At 41.0% G+C, this 18,626-nt stretch overlaps 1 protein-coding gene across 3 annotated transcripts in view; it reads left to right on the top strand.

Annotated features, from left to right (window-relative positions):
• The window catches only part of GULP1 (GULP PTB domain containing engulfment adaptor 1), a 729,290-nt gene that overhangs the window by 267,572 nt on the left and 443,092 nt on the right, over positions 1 to 18,626 (top strand). For 2 of the 3 annotated variants that reach the window (XM_040440803.1, XM_040440800.1), the window contains exons 5-6: positions 10,080 to 10,217; positions 17,468 to 17,584. In XM_040440803.1, the coding sequence (XP_040296737.1) occupies positions 10,080 to 10,217; positions 17,468 to 17,584 (255 nt within the window). The remainder of the gene's footprint in view (positions 1 to 10,079; positions 10,218 to 17,467; positions 17,585 to 18,626) is intronic. The other variant, XM_040440801.1, reaches the window with a different exon arrangement.

Below are 18,626 nucleotides of genomic sequence, written 5' to 3'. Positions count from 1 at the left end.
CATAGCGGCAGACCACGCAGTTGCTATGGGGCCCTTTCCAATCGAAGTACGTCTCCCTTCCTCCTTGGCCCTGCAGCCAGCCACCAAATCCTTTCGCCTGCTGTTTCCCCTGCCTAGTATCGCTACAGCAGTAGAGCACTGTGTGAGAAAGCGAGGGCCCGGCAAGGTTAGCAGCGCTTCACTGCTCTAACCTCCTGACCACTGACCTGGAGAGCACTGGCCTGCAAGGTAGCACAAACTCCATGAGCTGTTGGGATTCTCATATCTCAGAGGGACAGCAGTGCAGACTGCACACTCTATATGGCCGTTATCTATTCGCTCATACGCAGAGTTGCAGAGGGAGAGGGAGACACACTAGGGTGCTGACGGCTGGTTAAACCTATGTGTGTTATGTAGGTGTAGCAGGGAGTTAGTGGTTGTGCTGGTGTGTGTGTGTGTGTGTGTGTGAATATACATACACACAGACCTGTTCACAGCTTATTCACCTCACAGCAGCTTCCCATAGACTTCAAATCCCCCATAGACATATACTTGAAATTCTGAAGGGGGGTTCAGTCCCTGCCCCTCATTGCCTTATTACTATTTCTAATAGGGCAATGAGGTGCAGGGTCTGGATTGCCCTCAGAATTTGAAGTATATGTCTATGTATTCTTATTAGTGTTAAGTGGACTTGTGTTTTGAAGTTCGGCGTACAAGGTTCGGGTTATCTAAGAATTCTGTTATGGATTCCGCTACCACGGACCATAACTTATAGTCTGTGGTAGCGGTATCCATAACAGAATTCTTAGATAACCCAAACCTTGTACGCCGGACGCTCATCCCTAATTATTATGTATGTGTATATAATTATATATAGAGAGAGAGAAATATATATGTAAAAAAAGGCCAAGGCAGCACTCAAATATCCGTGAAAAAAGGGTATTTTAATCACCCACCCTTTTTTCACGGATATTAGAGTGCTGCCTTGGCCTTTTTTTTTTTTACATATATCTAATAGGATCAGGTCCTTGGTCTGCTTCAAGGAATTGCACCGCTTTTGGATTTGTGTGCTGCTCATACATTATATATATATATATATATATACATATTCACATCACACACACACACATACTACTAATTACAACATCTACATGTATTTTTTATGGGGGGTGGGGCAATTTGTACCCCTCTGGCCAACACATTAGCAAGATTTCAACAGCAATCTGTAATTTTTCCTGTTATCCAATATGCCACTCTATTTTCTATGAGGGCTAATTTCCTGCTTTCTGTAAAGAAAATTTCTTATAGCCTTTTGAATATGAACATATATCATATCTACATGCAGAATACTAATGGACAATGTGGATTCTGTAGTTACAGCAAACTACCAAACTGCACTTAAAGGGGTTGTCTTACTTCAGCAAGTGGCATTTATTATGTAGAGAAATTAAATACAAGCCACTTACTAATGTATTGTTATACATATTGCTTCCTTTGCTGGCTGGATTCATTTTTCCATCACATTATACAGTGCTCGTATCCATGGTTACAGACCACCCTGCAATTCAGCAGTGGTGGCCATGCTTGCACACTATAGGAAAAAGCAGTAGCCTATGTGTACTCCCTTGATCCCAGCCACCAGAGAGGCCAACGCTTTTTTTCTATAGTGTGCAAGCACGACCACCACAGCTGGAATGTGGTCGTAACTATAGGAACAAGCATGTATAATGCAATTAGAAAATTAATCCAGCCAGGAAAGGAAGCAATATGAATAATAACAATACATTAGGAAGTGCCTTGTATTAATTTTCTCTACATGATAAATGCCACTTGCTGAAGTGAGACATCCCCTTTAACACCCTATAGTGAAGTAAAATCGACTAAAATCTGTAGTAATTGGCACAAATGTATAATAATGAGGAAATTAAATGTAACACGTATGTAATCAGAGCTGGTGCTATGATATTTAGGGCTCATGCACTCGGATGCGGACCCTTTCACTTCAATGGGGCCAGAAAAGATGCGGAGTGCGACATCATAGACTAGCATTACAAAATATGTTGTGCAACACATGCCGTCGTGTAGCCCTAGCCTTAAGAAGGTTGGACTATGGCTGCACTGAGACATTTTGTGGTGCTACTGAATGATTTTTAACAATATTTTATTATCAGGTGACCGCTGCAGTCCACAAGATTGCTAACAACTCAATGTATTCCTTTGGACTGCAGCCACAGCTTCATAGTTTCAAATCAATCTATAGCACTATAAGATATCTCAGTCTAGCATAAGCAATAAAGGTCAGAAGAATAGAGTCACTTGCATCGTTCTTACATGGAAAAGTTCTGACCCTGGCTGCTCAGTCCAAACTGTACAATTTGGGGAGAATTACCTCGGTCAGGGAAGTGACCAAGGATTTGAGCTCCAGAGTTCTAGACATGAGAGAAACTGATTCCTGACTAAAACCAGATTGACTTCTGGAAGGACATAAAATAGCTGCGCATAGATGCTCCTAGTCCTGTGATGGCTAACCTCCGGCATTCCAGCTGTGGTAAAACTACGACTCCCAAGATGCCTCCTTGCTTGGCTGTTCTCAGAACTCCATAGAAATGAATGGAGCATGCTGAGAGTTGTAGTTTCAGCACAGTTGGAGTGCTGGAGGTTAGCCATCACTATATAGTCACAAAAATGGAGAAGATCTGCAAAGAATGTGGCTGGGGTACCCAGACATCTGGTCTGTAAGACCTGTTGCTTGACCAAAGATTGCTGTGCAGTAGTGCAGCCTCAAAGGTGAATCTGGTTGCAGCAGGACTCGCACATTTCCTTTACCATGATTCCAGAAGAATTTTTTATTATTTTTTTTGCAATTCAGAGGTCACAGCCGCTGCAACTTGTAAGTTGTGCTGGAACATCATTTATTGTGAGTCTGTACTGCCACACAGGGAACTTTGGAAGCACAATGTTTGTGTTGCCATCACTATCCCCAGCATAAAAGGAGAAAATCCCTAAATACAGGTGGGTCAAGACTGTATCATCATATTTCCAAAAATTTATGCTGTAATTGTTATAATTGCAAACTGTTCCTCAATATCTAGATAAGCCCCAAGTTTGAAAAAGTCCAAAAACTGCAGAGCGGGTATGTTATCAGACTGAAGTCGTAATTATTCTTGCATATTGCTTTCAGACAATGTTGCATCTCATTTCATCATCTAACGGTATGTAGATAGAAACAGAATATATAATGTGGCTGTCATCCACCATTCCAAGTTTACTGATGAGTGTCCTGTAAGAAATTCTGAGGATGTGCTGAAAGAAGAGATTCTTCTTACACATTGGGTGCTGTGACTATTGCACAGACTGCTTGACACCCGAGTAATGACTAGGGGGAAATAAATCATGAGGAGAATATTTGAAGTCAGTTGTGCATTTTACCACATTTATATAATGTTTCATGTTTGATAAATTTGGTGTTTCTTTAAACACGTCACTTTTGTCTAGATATAATAGAAAATTCAACACTCTCCAAAGGTAATGCAAAAGTGAAAATGTATTCACACCTGGCAATACACTGCAATACTGTCTACATTATTATAGCCTGCTACTACCTCTCCTGATGAAATGTCAGTGCCTGCCGACAACTGACACAGAAACGCGTTGAGAGACACCAATATCGCATACTGTAGCTCTGTGCTAGTGATCGAGCATATGCGATAACGAAGTTGGGAAATTGGGGTCCATACTGCTGACTTTGCCCACAGTTTAACATTAAGCTGCTGGGCTGACAAGATGCTATTTTAGCATTAACCCCTCAAGCACAAGAGCACTTTAGCCCAGCTTTTCCATTGCAGGAGGGCTTCAGTGTTCCTGTTGTAGTTGTACTTTGTGTTGTTCACTCCAGCTTAGAGTTAAGGCAGGCCTTTACTCATAGCTGTCTCATTTGCTGTTGGGTTCTACTAGTATCCTAGCATTAAACCTCTGCTCAACATTGTTTGCCCTGCTGGAACAAAGTACCACAGTTCTGTGCAATAGATGGATCCATGATTGTTATATGAGTCAGATCCTAGATACATCTGACCTATGGATACACAGCTCATCCTGAACCCATTGCACTTTCCACTGTACAGGACGTCTAAGATACTATCTGGGTCCATCAGAAACATATCCCTTAAAGGGTCTTTCACATTTTCCCATACAGTGTTTCCTGATTTTTTTCCCCACACTGGAATATTTTGTCCCTACTTTTACTATTCTATTTAATTAGCAGCCTTTTAAATTGGAAGATTAATGGTTAAGTTTTAACGCTGCACGTCTCAGTGATGCTTCACACCTGGCTGTTATTAGAAATGAGTGAATTTTTAAAAAGTTTGATTTGATTGATTCGCAGGATTTTACAAAATAATTTGCTTTGTGACGAATTACTTTGTCACAAAGCATTTTTGTTTTTTGTAAGTAGCGGGTGCAATGACAGGGAGCTGTGATAGCGTTCCCTCCCCCCCCCATCATTGTACCCCTCAGATGCTGCGTGCATACATGATTGCGGCATCTGAGTGTAAAAACAGTGTAAAATTAACATTAAAAAAAATAAATCATCAAACTTACCACCTCCATTTGCACGCGACTGGCTGGCCGCCGACATCTTGCTTGAAGATCTGACGCAAATTCTCGCACTGCACGAGATGACGTCATCACTCATGGGATTTTGGCCAAGATCTTCAATCAAGATGGCAGCTGGAAGCCCATTGCGAGCGAATGGAGGAGGTAAGTATGAATTATTTTGTTTTTACTCTATTTAAGGTTAAATTGATTCGCTAACACAAAATACGAGGAAATTCGGCTTCGAGGCGAATCAAATTTATCCTGAAATTCAGATTGAATTCCACTTCCTGGGATTCAATTCACTCATCTCTAGCTGTTACTCCAGTTTTTTCATAAGACCTCCCTACTGAAGTAAGATTGCACCTTTTCTGTGACTTTTTCAAAAATTATGATAGCGGCATGAAAAATAATCACAAAAAATGGAATGCTCCAAAATTTTCTACATTTTGACACCAGCATTCTGACACAAGTTCTTCCTACAGTACTTGCGAATTTTCATGTTGCTTATTATTTTCTTCCTGTAGTTAGTTAGAAATGAATCTTGAATCTTCAGCTTCATGTAGGACATCTAGTTAATGTCTGCTTATAATGCAGTATAAGGACATTCTTGCTTACTTGAGTAAGCCCCCAGTATGCACTTGATGAAACAAGTCTGAAGAGGATGACAGATGTAGTGTTTCTTTTTCAGTTAAGCATAACAAGGGTTGAATATACACCAAATTCTTGGAATACCTTTATTCCTCTATTCTGGAAGAAGTAAATGCTAAGAATAATGGGGTTTATTGTTGTAATGACATATTCATGTACGCTGATATGAGGAAGATCATTTTTACATGTTTACTCTTGTAGTATTGAAGACTTATTGGTGTACTGTTGTTGTACTAAGTGGATGGCAGAGTTTTGTAGAACTTCCAGGATCTACAATATGTTCTGGTAAATGTCATTGTGTAAGTATGTGCTCAGAATTTTCCTATTACTTATATTTCAGAGTACTTTGGCAATGCTACTCCCCCCATCATGTCTCCTGCAATACTTAGTCAGTGCCGACCAAAAAGCTAGTATTTCTTAACTGTTAGTGACTAACAATATGCTTTTTTACAGCTGTCACTAACAGGCCTTAGGTTAGACTGCGGCCCAGTCTAAGGCTGGGTTCAGACCTGAGCGTATTTGATATGCGCGTTTAACGCGCGTTTTTGTCGCGCGTTTTTATGCGCGTTTTTTGCAATAGTAAACGCGCGTTTGACGCGCGTTTGTGTGATTGACTGCAGTGTCCTATGGCCACAAACGCGCGTCAAAACGCCCCAAAGAAGCTCAAGAACTTGTTTGAGCGTAGGGCGTTTTTCAGCACGTTCAAACGCGCTGTAAAAAGCTCAAGTGAGAACCAGGGCCATAGGGAAGCATTGGTTTTCATGTGTTGAGCGTTTTACAGCGCGTTTGAACGCACTGTAAAACGCTCAAGTGTGAACCCAGCCTAAGTGCTGCAGTGGAGAGCAGGAGCTCATCTCCCATATGACAGTCAAGCTCCCATTTTAATGGCCTGGGTCAGCAGAAGCTTTGGTCTGGACCATTTAACCCCTTAGATGCCCGATGCTCTTAGCGACTGAAGCATCTAAGTGGGCTAGAGGGAGGAGGTTTTCTCTCTCAGAAATTAACACTCTTCAAATAATATTGCACGGATGCCAGTATCTTTGCATGGCAGCTGGGGGTCTAATCGACTGTGCCGCTGTTTATTGCTTGTTCACCACCAAAGAAACAGAATAAAGAGTGTTTTGTATCCCTCACGCAGCTTTGTAAAAATAAAAATAAAAGTTATGGGTCTTGGGAAACGTTGAGGCAAAAACACATTTTTTTATGTAAAAAAAACAAGAAAATTGTATTTAGTATCTCTGCAATTGTACTGACCGAGAAACAAGTTATCATGTAATTTATGCTGAAAAATGGATGCCACTTAATTTATAACCTAAAAAACTCTGGGGCAGTAGTTCTGTTTTTTTCCATCCTCTGCCCCCAGAAAAAGTTAATAAAAGTTAATCAGTAAATTATATGTATCTAAAAATGGTGCCTTAAAAACTACAACTTGTCTCACACAAAAAAAACAAAAAACAAAAAACAAGCCATCCTATGGCTACATTGATAAAAAAAAAAAAAAAACGTACAGCTCTTGGAATGTGACGATGAAACTATAAAAAAAACTTTGCTTGGTCACTAAGGCCCAAAACAGGCTGATCCCAGTGGGATTTTATGTGCTTATTATAATAGTCTTAAATTCAAACAACTTTTATGTTTGCTTCGTATGGCCTGTTTTATTGCTGTTAATTTATTGAGGGTTTGCATGTTCAAGTCATGCTCCAGTCATGCACATTAAATGAATGTTTATACAAGACGGCTTTCTCACCGTCTCTGTGTGGCAACAAGTTACAACATGGGATTTTGAATGAAACTGCAGTTTTGAGCATCAAGCACTTGATGGCGAAAGTGTACCATAAATGTTTGCTATCTCTAATTATTAGTAGCAGTGTACAATACACAGCAGTAATTGTTATAATTTTAGCTTTAAATCTGCATTATATTATTTTCACACTACTATATGCATGTATGTGCATAAATGCAGTTCCTTTGTTCAGATCTACATTGTGTTAGTTTTGTTCATTATGTTAATAGAGGTGAATAGTTCCTAGTAAAAACATAGGGGACATTTATTAAGACTAGCATTTCCCATGCCAGACTGAAGTCCCTCTGCACTACTGGAGGAAGCGCCAAAGTTATGTTGAAGTGCATGCCTCTACATAAGTTAGGTGTTTCCTCCGGCAGGCTGTGCGACATATTTAACTCTAAGTCAGCAAAAGGGAGCCAAAAACTAGCTTTAAAAACTGGCGTGTAAAATTATTAAAAATGAGCCAGGGCTGTCGGCCCACCCACTTCCCTGCCAATGCCATGCCATCTTTCCTCGTTACTCTGGAAAAGTAGTGCGAGCGGGACAAAGTCGCAGATTTTTCTGCAAAAAAACAGTGCGACAATAATCTGTGACTTTAATACGCCAAAGTGACATATATTTGTTAATAAATAATACCTATAATTGTTAAAATACAGGTCATATGCTGTAAAACTGTAATGTTACAGACTAATATCCAGACTATGCAGCACAGACAGCAGCTGGGAGTGACTGTCTTGGTAGGTTGTCACAGGTGGCGCCATGCTAACTGCGTGTATACCACAGCTGCTGATGGGTGAGTGGGGGAGGATCCATAGAGTGAACATGACCATCAAGGCCATCCTATAGATGCTAAATTAGGTTCAAGTCTGGGGAGTTAGAGGGCCTGGTAGTACTTGGAAGTCTTGGTCATGCTCTTCCAACCAATGTCGGACATTTCTTGCCATGTGACATGTCACATCGTCTTGCTGGAAGATCCATTTGCCCCAGGGAAGACAATCAGCATGTTTGGATGTACTGTACGTTATCTGCAAGGATGAATGCATAAACTAATCAGTTGAGAATGCCTTCCACATCGACAAGTTGTCTCGGTAAATGCAACAAAAACATTCCCCAGACCATAACTCTGCCAGTAGCTTGTGTTCTTCCAGCAATAGTTACAGGGTGTTTGTTCTCTGATGTTCCTCACCTGACATGCCAACATCCATCCATTCGATGAAGCAGAAAACATGACTTATCTGAGGAAACCCTTTGCCTCAAAAATTAATGTAAGCCTTTTCTGCTGATGCAACTTAGCTAGCAGAGGAGCAATGACCATCCATCAGCTTTAGAGCCTTCATACGCAGTAAGGTTCAATGAATTGTTATTTTAGATACATTTGGTAGCCCCTGGCAGTGAGCTGCTCCACTTTAGCATGAAAATCCGTCCTTGCACACCTTTGTAGCCGATGTTGATACACTTTCATCACAGCAGCACGCAAACAGTTCACGACGTGTGCAGATTCAGAAATACGGCCACCCGGAAGCTGGTCTGGAAGCCAATAATCATCATATTTGCTACTCTGATAAATTGCCCCTTTTACCCATGTCAGCAATGAGCGATTTGTGTGTAGACAGCATATCGCACACCTTATATACTCCCAGCATGCCAGCTCATGACACATAACTTCTTAATGAACTATGCTCTGCCCAAGTGGAAAGTAGGAGGTGGTCATAATAATGTGACTCGACTTTATATAATAACATTAAAGTGCAAAACAGATTCCTATGCAAAAAAATTAAAAATACATAAGTGTTCAGACAGAAGGCAAAGCAATCAGAAAAGGATAAAAGTTACCTGTATAGAGTTATCTGGGAGCTGTTGCCAGCATCCTTCTTCTCCAACTGCTTGCATAGACACAGAGCTTTGGTTCAGCAGATTAAAATGCTGTTTTTCTTTTGTTGATCCGAGGCTCATCTCCAGAACTATGGTACTATATCTTAATATGCAAATTAAACCTTTGGCGCAGTGAGGGAGTCACCATTGCTCTTGTTGCACCAAAGGTCTATTCCTTTCTGTGGCCAGCCCCCTGTCAATCAAAGCAGCCAGAGAGAGGCTGGTCACAGAAAGAAGTGGAGCCTGGATGCAACAAGAGCAATGGTGATGCCCTTAAGTGCAATGGCCTAAGTTGCATATTAAGAAAAAGTATCAGAATTCAAGCATGAAGCCTTGAATCACCAAAAGTGCATTTGTCAGGAAAACCCTTTTAGGAACATGATCTGGCAATTAAAATTTGAGGCAGAAATTTTATTTATTATTATTTTATTTATTTTATTAGTTTATTAGTGTTTAGAAATAGAAATGCTGCCGATAAGTTATCAATTTCAAACTGTTATTTAACTGTACTGTGTTAGTACTAGTATTTAGTATTAACTAGTAATCATATTTTCTAGACATTTCAGAATAAGACAGTAGAACTTCAAAATCGAAATCTTTAAAACCTGGTTTGTACTGTAGCTATTCTGCTATATGAAGGAAACCTTTTTTTAGTTTTGGAAGCTACAGTACATTGGGATCGTAATAAACAAATACATAACACCCCCAACCCTTTCTAGTCTACTAATAAAAATATACTCCACCATTAAACACAAAAATGCCATGAATAAGTCATATTTTTTAATTTAAAACTAGTCCAACATTTCTGCCCTGAAAGGTGAACAAACATATTACTTGTAAAATATATCTTCTCGTAATCTTAGCTGCTCTTTTATGTCCATGAAAAATTATGCTCTGCCATACTCCAGCCAACTTATTTGATGAACTTTGTTAATGGAAATGTGCCACTTCTATTATATACAGTTGGCATAGTTTTAAGAGAAAAATGAATGTATACATTAAAGTGTCAAGTCCTGCTTCAATGATTCATGTGCCAAAAATGAGGATGAGACAGCAGTCTTTAAGTGGAAAATGTGAGAAGAGCAGACAGTATTTTATGTTTTAGTTGACGTGCATTTATTTCTTATTGTAGTTATGTATTATTTAACTTACTGTAATATTTACTATTGAGCTTACATCTGTTCATTTCTGTTTCATATAGGAAGTACTACACAACTGCCAGTTACACAGGATATCATTTTGTGCTGATGATAAAACAGACAAAAGGATTTTTACATTCATATGCAAGGATTCAGAGTCTAATAAGCACTTGTGTTATGTGTTCGATAGCGAGAAGTGTGTAAGTATGCCAGATGTTTTCGGGCGTTTTTTTGTCTTACATGGAAAGGGTTTGGCTTGGCTGAAGACTAACGCTTGGAATGAGATGAAATCTCCAGATGTTTATCTTCATTAATGGCCCCAACTTGTCATGAGAAAACAGATCAAGATGTTTCATTTGTATTTCTTCCCATGCACAGCTTCATGCAGCTTTAAATGAAGGGTTCTTGCCCTTTGTCTTCTTGTGTAAGTTTTTATCAATACAACAATGCAGAGGAAAAATAAGTTCAAACTGTTTGACCATTCAGAATAAACCCTAACAGACAAGCAAGCAGTTTATCTACATACACACTTTAACATGTAAGCATATTTAGATTACATGATTGTGCCCTTGCAAACCTTAAATAGAAAATCTTTGACTTGTTCTCTGACTTTCTTCATCAGAACTATGTTACATACAAGAACATACTTTTTCAGTAAGTAGTTCAATGTAATATAGTCTAACAATATAGATAATAAAAAAAGATGCATTTGAACAAGTCAACATACACTAAATAAAGTACTGTTTAAGGGACTAAACTGAGGGAACCCTTGTATACTGTAGGAGACCACTACAGCTGTTACTGAGAGCAGAGGGAAGGGTCTGTGAAACGGCTCAATTCAGAGAGCAGAAAACACTTCACAGTGAAGCTACTCTCCAGTGCATTTAGAGTTGAAGTAGAACCTGGTAGAATTAAAGATCATATTCACACTGCTCCTGATACTAAATGCTCCACAAAGGGTAGGTTTGGCCTGTTCTCCCTGTTTACCACTTAGCACTGTCAGCAGTTTTGTATGGACAGGCTCCCTTTAAGGAATTAGATAAAGCTCCCCTAGCCTATACACCCCAATTAACTTTTTCTGTATTTTGCGGTCCGTTTTTTAACGGATCTGTTCAGTTTTTTTGTTTCCATTGTGTTTCCCTTTCCGCTCCGTTTCTCTTTCATAGTTCCGCAAAAAATCTCTGTATGATTTCCGTAATTAATCCGTTGTTTGTGAAAAGCAAACAGAAACATACATTTTTTAATCATTTATGTAATGTACAGTAATACACATGGGCAAAAGGCATGGCTACGCAAAAAATGGATGACATACGGATGTGTTCCATATGCAATCCGTATTTTTTGCGGACCCATTGACTTGAATGATGCCACGGATTATTATTTGCGGGAAATAATAGGACAAGTTCTATCTTTCAGTGGAACGGAAATACGGAAACAGAATGCAAACGGAAAAAATCATGGAGACCAACAGAATAGATTAACATGAAAATTTGACGGCACCGTGAATGATGGGTATACAAAATTCAAAATGCATTGGTGCAATTGCATTTTTTTTCTATTGCACCCTATAATTTTATTTTACAGTTTGTCAAAAGATTATATGAGCTAATGGTTGGTAACATTAAAAAGCACAACTCATCCAACAAAACAAGCTGTAATACAGCTTTGTTGATGGCAAAAAAAAGTTCTGGCTCTTTGAAGGTGGGAGAGAACATTGAAAAATATATCCCCAATGTTGACATGGTCCTTAAAGGGAAATTCCGGTTATATCAAGTTATCCCCTATCCACAGGTTGGAAGATAACTATTAGGTTGGTTGGGGTCCTACTGCTGGAACTCCCACCTAACATAACAACAATCACAAGAACAGGGGCCCCCATACCCCTGAAATGAACAAAGCAACAACATGCTCTTAGATGCTCCATTAATTTCTATGGGAGTTCCTGAGAAAGTTGAGTACAGAACTCAGTTCGAAAAGAATGAAGCATCTCAGCACATGCCCAACCGGCAGCTCCGTTTATTTTCCAGCATAGGACCCATCAATCTAATAGTTATCCCCTATCTTGTGTATATGGGATTACTAATATAACCAGAATACCCATTCAAGGGGTTAAAATCTGGTCATTACTTTAAAGGGGTTCTACAGTTTGTTTTAACTGATCTATCCTCTGGATAGATCATCTGACTGGTGGGGGTCCGACACCCGGGACCCCTGCCCATCAGCTGTTTGAGAAGGCAGCGGTGCTCCAGCAGCGCCGCGGCCTTCTCACTGTTTACCGCTGGCCCAGTGACGTCACGACTAGTATCAACTAGCCTAGGCAAGGCTAAGCTCTATTAACTTGAATGGAGCTTAGCCCCGCCCAGGCCAGTTGATACTAGTCGTGACGTCACTGGGCCAGCGGTAAACAGTGAAAAGGCCGCGGCGCTGCTGGAGCACCGCTGCCTTTGTAAACAGCTGATCGGTGGGGTCCTGGGTGTCGGACCCCCGCCGATCAGATGCTGATGATCTTAAAACAAACTGCAGAACCCCTTTAACCAGGGTTGCACAATGTGCAGCCTGGAGGCCGCATGCAGCCTATTATGCCATTCTGTGATGTCCAAATGATCTGGTCACAGACATACTACTCTGTATCTCATGGCTGCTCACATGTAGTTTTCATGCCTGAGAGGAGTGGCTCTCAGTGAAGGAGCAGGGGCAAGTAAAGAATAATTGTAAAATAATCTCTTGAACATATATTGGCAGAATGAGGATCTTCTAATAGCATTGTGGCGCTCCAAAATGGATGAGATGAAGTGGAGAAGTGCCTTGTCTATATTCAGCTATCTTTTTGCAGTTTTGATAAATTACATACTGTAAAGTACAATTGAGAGAGACACACTTTATGGAGTGCAAACTGGGGAGAAGTTTTTTTATTCTGTCACCATCTTTTAACCATGAGAATGGAGTTTCAATGACAGAGTCCACATCAAGTCCCAGCTCAGCCTTCAGGTTAATAAAATTCCAGCAGATATTAACGTCTACAAATCCAATATATTTTCTGGAAACTCTGGATGCATACGTTGAACATAGCCACTGCCCCACATTAAAGGTGTTGTGTCATTTCAAGCATTGGTGGCATATCGTTAGGATATGTCACCAATGACTGATAGCTATGGGTTCCACCCCTAGGACCCCCCCCCCCCGCTATCTCTAAAACGGAACCTGCAAAGTCAAGGAGAGCAGACCGTGCATGCGTGGCCAATCTCCATTCATTCCTATAAGACTGCCAAAAATAGTGGCACGTTCGGCTATTTGTGGAAGTCCCATAGAATGAATAGGAATTGCACACGACAAGTGTGGCCACTGCTCCATTCATGGATTAATTGATGAAAATAGCTGAGCCAACGCTAGGCTATTTTCGGTAGTCCAATAGAAATGAATGGAGGGCATTCCTTCACTTTGCAGGCTCCATTCTAGAAATAGCTGCAAGCCCCAGAGGTGTGATCCTTGAGATGACACAACTCCTTTAATGTGGGGCAGTGGCTATGTGCTCGGTCACATGCCTCTTTGGGCACACGTTGCCACTAAAGAAAAACTCTTTAAGCATTTTTTTTTGTAACTGCATCTGTGAAAACCATAACTTCTTTTTCCAATTCAGCTATGTAAAACATTACTGCTATTATGAATTTTTGTATCAATGAGATATTTTGACAGGTTCCTCCTATCCCTCTTCCCTCTCAACTGTACTTGCTGAAAACCCAAATCTCACTATGCATAATATGTTCAGTTCTGTTTCAGGACTCCCTGTACAACTGTTTAGGTTATCAATGGAGATTGTTTTTCACTTTCAAAGTGGCTTTCAAATATATATATACAGACTTATACGTAAACATTATTGTAACTATTGTACTGTGTGTGCCTTACTCAGACTTAATGCGATATAACAGGCTTGATTAAACTGTAAAAAAACTGATGTGCACACCATAGGGTAATTCTTTGAGTACAGAGGTATATGCAAGGATAAATTGCAAGGCTCACCTTACGTGGTTGTGCAAATGTAGGCACAACACTAATGAGAGTTTGTCAGGAAAGTTTGGACGCCTGAATATGGCGGTCTGCAGCCACGGGATCAAAGAGGATCTTCTTGTTGGAGATGCCTGGAGTCCCCAAGAAGATAATTGGTACATGGAAAGCAAATACGTCCCACAGCGCGAAAAACCGTCAGCCAGTCACCAGGATCAGGATAGGAATCTTTTATTGCAGCGATACAACACGTTTTGGGGAATCACTCCCCTTCATCAGGTACAAAAAAGCTGCACTTACTCAGACTTAAAGCGTACATTTAAAATAAAAAAAGTTTGCACAATGGCTGTTCTTCCTTACACAATCATAAATGTGAGGGGACAGTTGTTTGAGATTCCCTAATGTTTTTGTCAGCCATATTATTCCCTGTTTCATCTGCACAGCTGATGCATTTCACTCAAAAGCAAAGAGTGTCTCCCTGGACTGCTATGATATCCATTCCCTAATCCCCCACTATGTTTTCAGCTCCAACAAATCACAGAACAGATAAGGAGGGATAAATCACACTTACAGACACACAGGAGGCTCCTGTCATGGAAGGTGTTACAGAAAACTAGAAGACACAAATGAAGATCCGACTGACTTGATCCCAAAACTAAGGAACCAAAGGGTAAGCCATGTAACAGCCCTAGCTCTCTCCCTTACTGCTCAGCCTATGCAAAAATATCTATGGTAGATAATTGCATACCCTCGTTCCTCGACTGTATGACACCTGAACACCCTATAATAGTGAGGGGACACGACCACCGGCTCCCTACACTTAATACGGAGGAAGTCAGGGTCACCTAGGATCAAGCAAACAGGAAAACAGGAATAAAGAAACAGACTTATCTTGTGGATGCAGCAGTAACAGCTTCTAGCATCAGCACACTCCAGGAAGTTGTATAAACCGCAAAGTGATGCAGTATGGGAGGGGATTTAAAGGGATGCAATCAGTGCAACTAAATGACAGCTGAGAGAGGGAAACGAGATGACAAAACGAAAGCAAAACAAAAGAACCTCAAGCAGGAGGTTCTGAAGAACGTCTGTCAGAGCTTCACAGATTTCTGGCGGTGACAGTACCGCTCCCTCTACGAGTGGACTCCGGACACTCAGAGCCCACCTTCTCAGGATGGGACCCCTCTCCAGAGAATGTCCCAAACTGCGGATGAAACCCATATGCACCAAAAAATGGTGACTTATCAGAGGACTCCTGACGACGGTTATTTAAAGCAAACTCAGCAAGGGAGAGAAAAGAACACCAATCTTCCTGATTCTCCGCCACAAAACAGCGCAGATATGTCTCCAGATTCTGATTGACGAGCTCCGTCTGGCCATTCGACTGTGGGTGGAAAGCAGAAGAGAATGACAACCGAACCCCCAAGCGAGAACAGAAAGCCTTCCAGAATCTGGAAACAAACTGCGTGCCCCTATCAGAGACTATGTCTGAAGGAATACCATGCAATTTGACAATGTGATCAATAAATGCCTGCGCCAGCGTCTTAGCATTGGGCAACCCAGGAAAGGGAATGAAATGCGCCATTTTGCTAAAACGGTCCACCACCACCAGAATCATAGTCTTCCCAGAGGAACGAGGCAGGTCCATAATGAAGTCCATGGACAGATGTGTCCAAGGACGGGAAGGAATGGGTAACGGGAGGAGAGAACCTGATGGCCGTGAATGAGGGACTTTGGCACGAGCGCAGGTCTCGTAGGCTGCCACAAAACCCTCAACCGACTTACGAAGCGCCGGCCACCAGAATCTCCGAGCGATGAGATCCACTGTGGCTCTACCCCCCGGGTGCCCAGCAAGGGCAGTATCGTGGTGCTCCTTAAAAACCTTGTGTCTTAAAGCGAGAGGCACAAACAACCTCCCAGGAGGACAAAGATCAGGAGCCTCTGCCTGGGCTGCCTGAACCTCTGCCTCCAATTCAGGATAAAGAGCAGAGACCACCACACCTTCAGCCAAAATGGGACCCGGGTCTTCAAAATTCCCACCTCCTGGAAAACAATGTGACAGGGCATCCGCCTTCACATTCTTAACCCCAGGGCGGAACGTGACAACAAAATTAAACTTTGAAAAGAACAAAGACCATCTGGCCTGTCTCAAGTTCAGACGCTTGGCTGACTCCAAGTAGGCCAGATTCTTATGGTCGGTAAACACGGTAATAGGGTGTCTGGCTCCCTCTAGCCAATGGCGCCATTCCTCAAAAGCTAACTTGATGGCCAACAACTCCCTATCTCCCACATCGTAATTTCTCTCTGCGGAGGAGAGTTTCTTCGAGAAAAAGGCACACGGTCACCATTTGGCAGGAGAGGGACCCTGAGACAAGACCGCACCCACACCCACCTCAGAAGCGTCCACCTCAACTATGAAGGGCAGAGAGATATCAGGTTGTACCAAGATGGGAGCGGAAAGAGGGAAACGAGATGACAAAACAAAAGCAAAACAAAAGAACCTCAAGCAGGAGGTTCTGAAGAACGACTGTCACCGCCAGACATCTGTGAAGCTCTGACAGACGTTCTTCAGAACCTCCTGCTTGAGGTTCTTTTGTTTTGCTTTCGTTTTGTCATCTCGTTTCCCTCTCTCAGCTGAACACCCTATAATAGTGAGGGGACACGACCACCGGCTCCCTACACTTAATACGGAGGGAGTCAGGGTCACCTAGGATCAAGCAAACAGGAAAACAGGAATAAAGAAACAGACTTATCTTGTGGATGCAGCAGTAACAGCTTCTAGCATCAGCACACTCCAGGAAGTTGTATAAACCGCAAAGTGATGCAGTATGGGAGGGGATTTAAAGGGATGCAATCAGTGCAACTAGATGACAGCTGAGAGAGGGAAAGATGTCTGGCGGTGACAGCTCCAATTAGTTGTTTTATCTCTTTATCTCATCTAGCCTTGACACACTCCCAATTCCTCTCACAGGGATGGATCTTGTCTGACAACAGGGAGTGGACTGCATCTTAGGTGGAAGTGAGACTCCCTAGTGGCCATGACTTTACAGCTTTTTTTTTTCGCGTATATTTTTTAAATCAAGTGACTAGAAATTTGCTAGTTATACCATTCTCTGTTAACTGAAATGAAATTGTGTGAAAGTACAATGACTCTTTAATTCTATTTTTTTTAAAACACTGTATTCCTTTACTTTATGCTTCAGTGTTTTTGTTGCTGTTCTTTGTCTTTAAATATTTAACAAAAAGAATATGAATGTTCCTGATCATTGCCCACTGAACCATGTAAAATAACTTTTACATATAATTTTCGTTATCAATATAATTATTACTTTTATTCAGTAACAATCTTTACTTGCTCAAAGAATGTCAAAACCATTTTAGGCAATAGAACATAAAGGAGACATAATTACTGCAAACAATATATAAACCTCTACTTTATTGTTTTATTAAGGCTGAAGAGATAACATTAACAATTGGTCAAGCATTTGATCTAGCATATAGAAAGTTCCTTGAGTCTGGAGGAAAAGATGTTGAAGCAAGGAAACAAATAGCAAGCTTGCAAAAAAGGGTACGTCCTATAATACTACTCTGTGACCTGTAAGAACTGTGTTTACATGTACAGTATATACTGTATCTTTGCGAAAAGAAAGGATTTCCCTATAGCAACATGTAGCTATCTGAATGAACTTTTATTTATTTATTAGGGAAACAAAAGGGCTGCGACCTTGAATTTGTAACTGTCACTATGTAAACTATTCATCCATATGTTGACTGCATGTATACTGTATTTTAAAGATGTTCCATCCACAAGTATATATGTGGGGATGCAGTCAGTCTCAATGTATGAATATAATGGAAAACCCCTTTAGAAAAAAGGGATAAGGCCTGTTCACATATTCAGAACTTGGTTCACTTTGATTCCCTGCCTTTCAAATATTTGATCTAACAAGTCATTTTTAAAATCCCTGCATAGTATTGGGGCACAGCATGAACATATGACTGTGCGCTGATTCATGATATGAAACATACAGTTATGACAATGAAAACCTGGGAAGCAGAGGAAATGGTGATGATTGATTAACATTCAGTTGTCAGTGATAGTTTGTCAGAATAGCAAGGGTTACTATTCTTAACCAACAATCTTGCAGCCTGAAGATGGACGTGGTACCTTTCAGTTGCATAGCATGGGGAAAAGGTATTTGTCCAAACTGCAAGGTGGTGCCTAGACAATGCCTGACAAGATTAAGCATTATCAGCATTGATGATGCAAACCCTGCATCATCAGTGCAGTTCGAAATCCTAGATAGCTAAAGGACCTATAATGATGTCATCACAGGTGTTGAACCATCTAGGAGTAAACAGACTGCACTGACAATGTGTAGTTCTGAGGTTAGGACAGTGCCGGACCTGAGACGACATAATAAAAGGCCACCCGATGTCTATAGAAGAACTACAGGAGAAGTTTTTTTTTTTTTAAACTTTAGTCTCCCTGGTCCTGCAAGTCCCCATAAGAGGTGAGACGTTTAGACACTTAAATGGGGACAATGCTGCTGAGAGATATAGAAATACGTCTGTTAGGCATATTTCTGACACAGATTGTGGCGCAAAGG

Source organism: Bufo bufo, chromosome 7 (assembly GCF_905171765.1).
Source record: "Bufo bufo chromosome 7, aBufBuf1.1, whole genome shotgun sequence".
NCBI classification, from domain to species: domain Eukaryota; kingdom Metazoa; phylum Chordata; class Amphibia; order Anura; family Bufonidae; genus Bufo; species Bufo bufo.
Note: the sequence above shows the minus strand (reverse complement) of the source record. Positions and strands in the feature narration are given on the sequence as shown.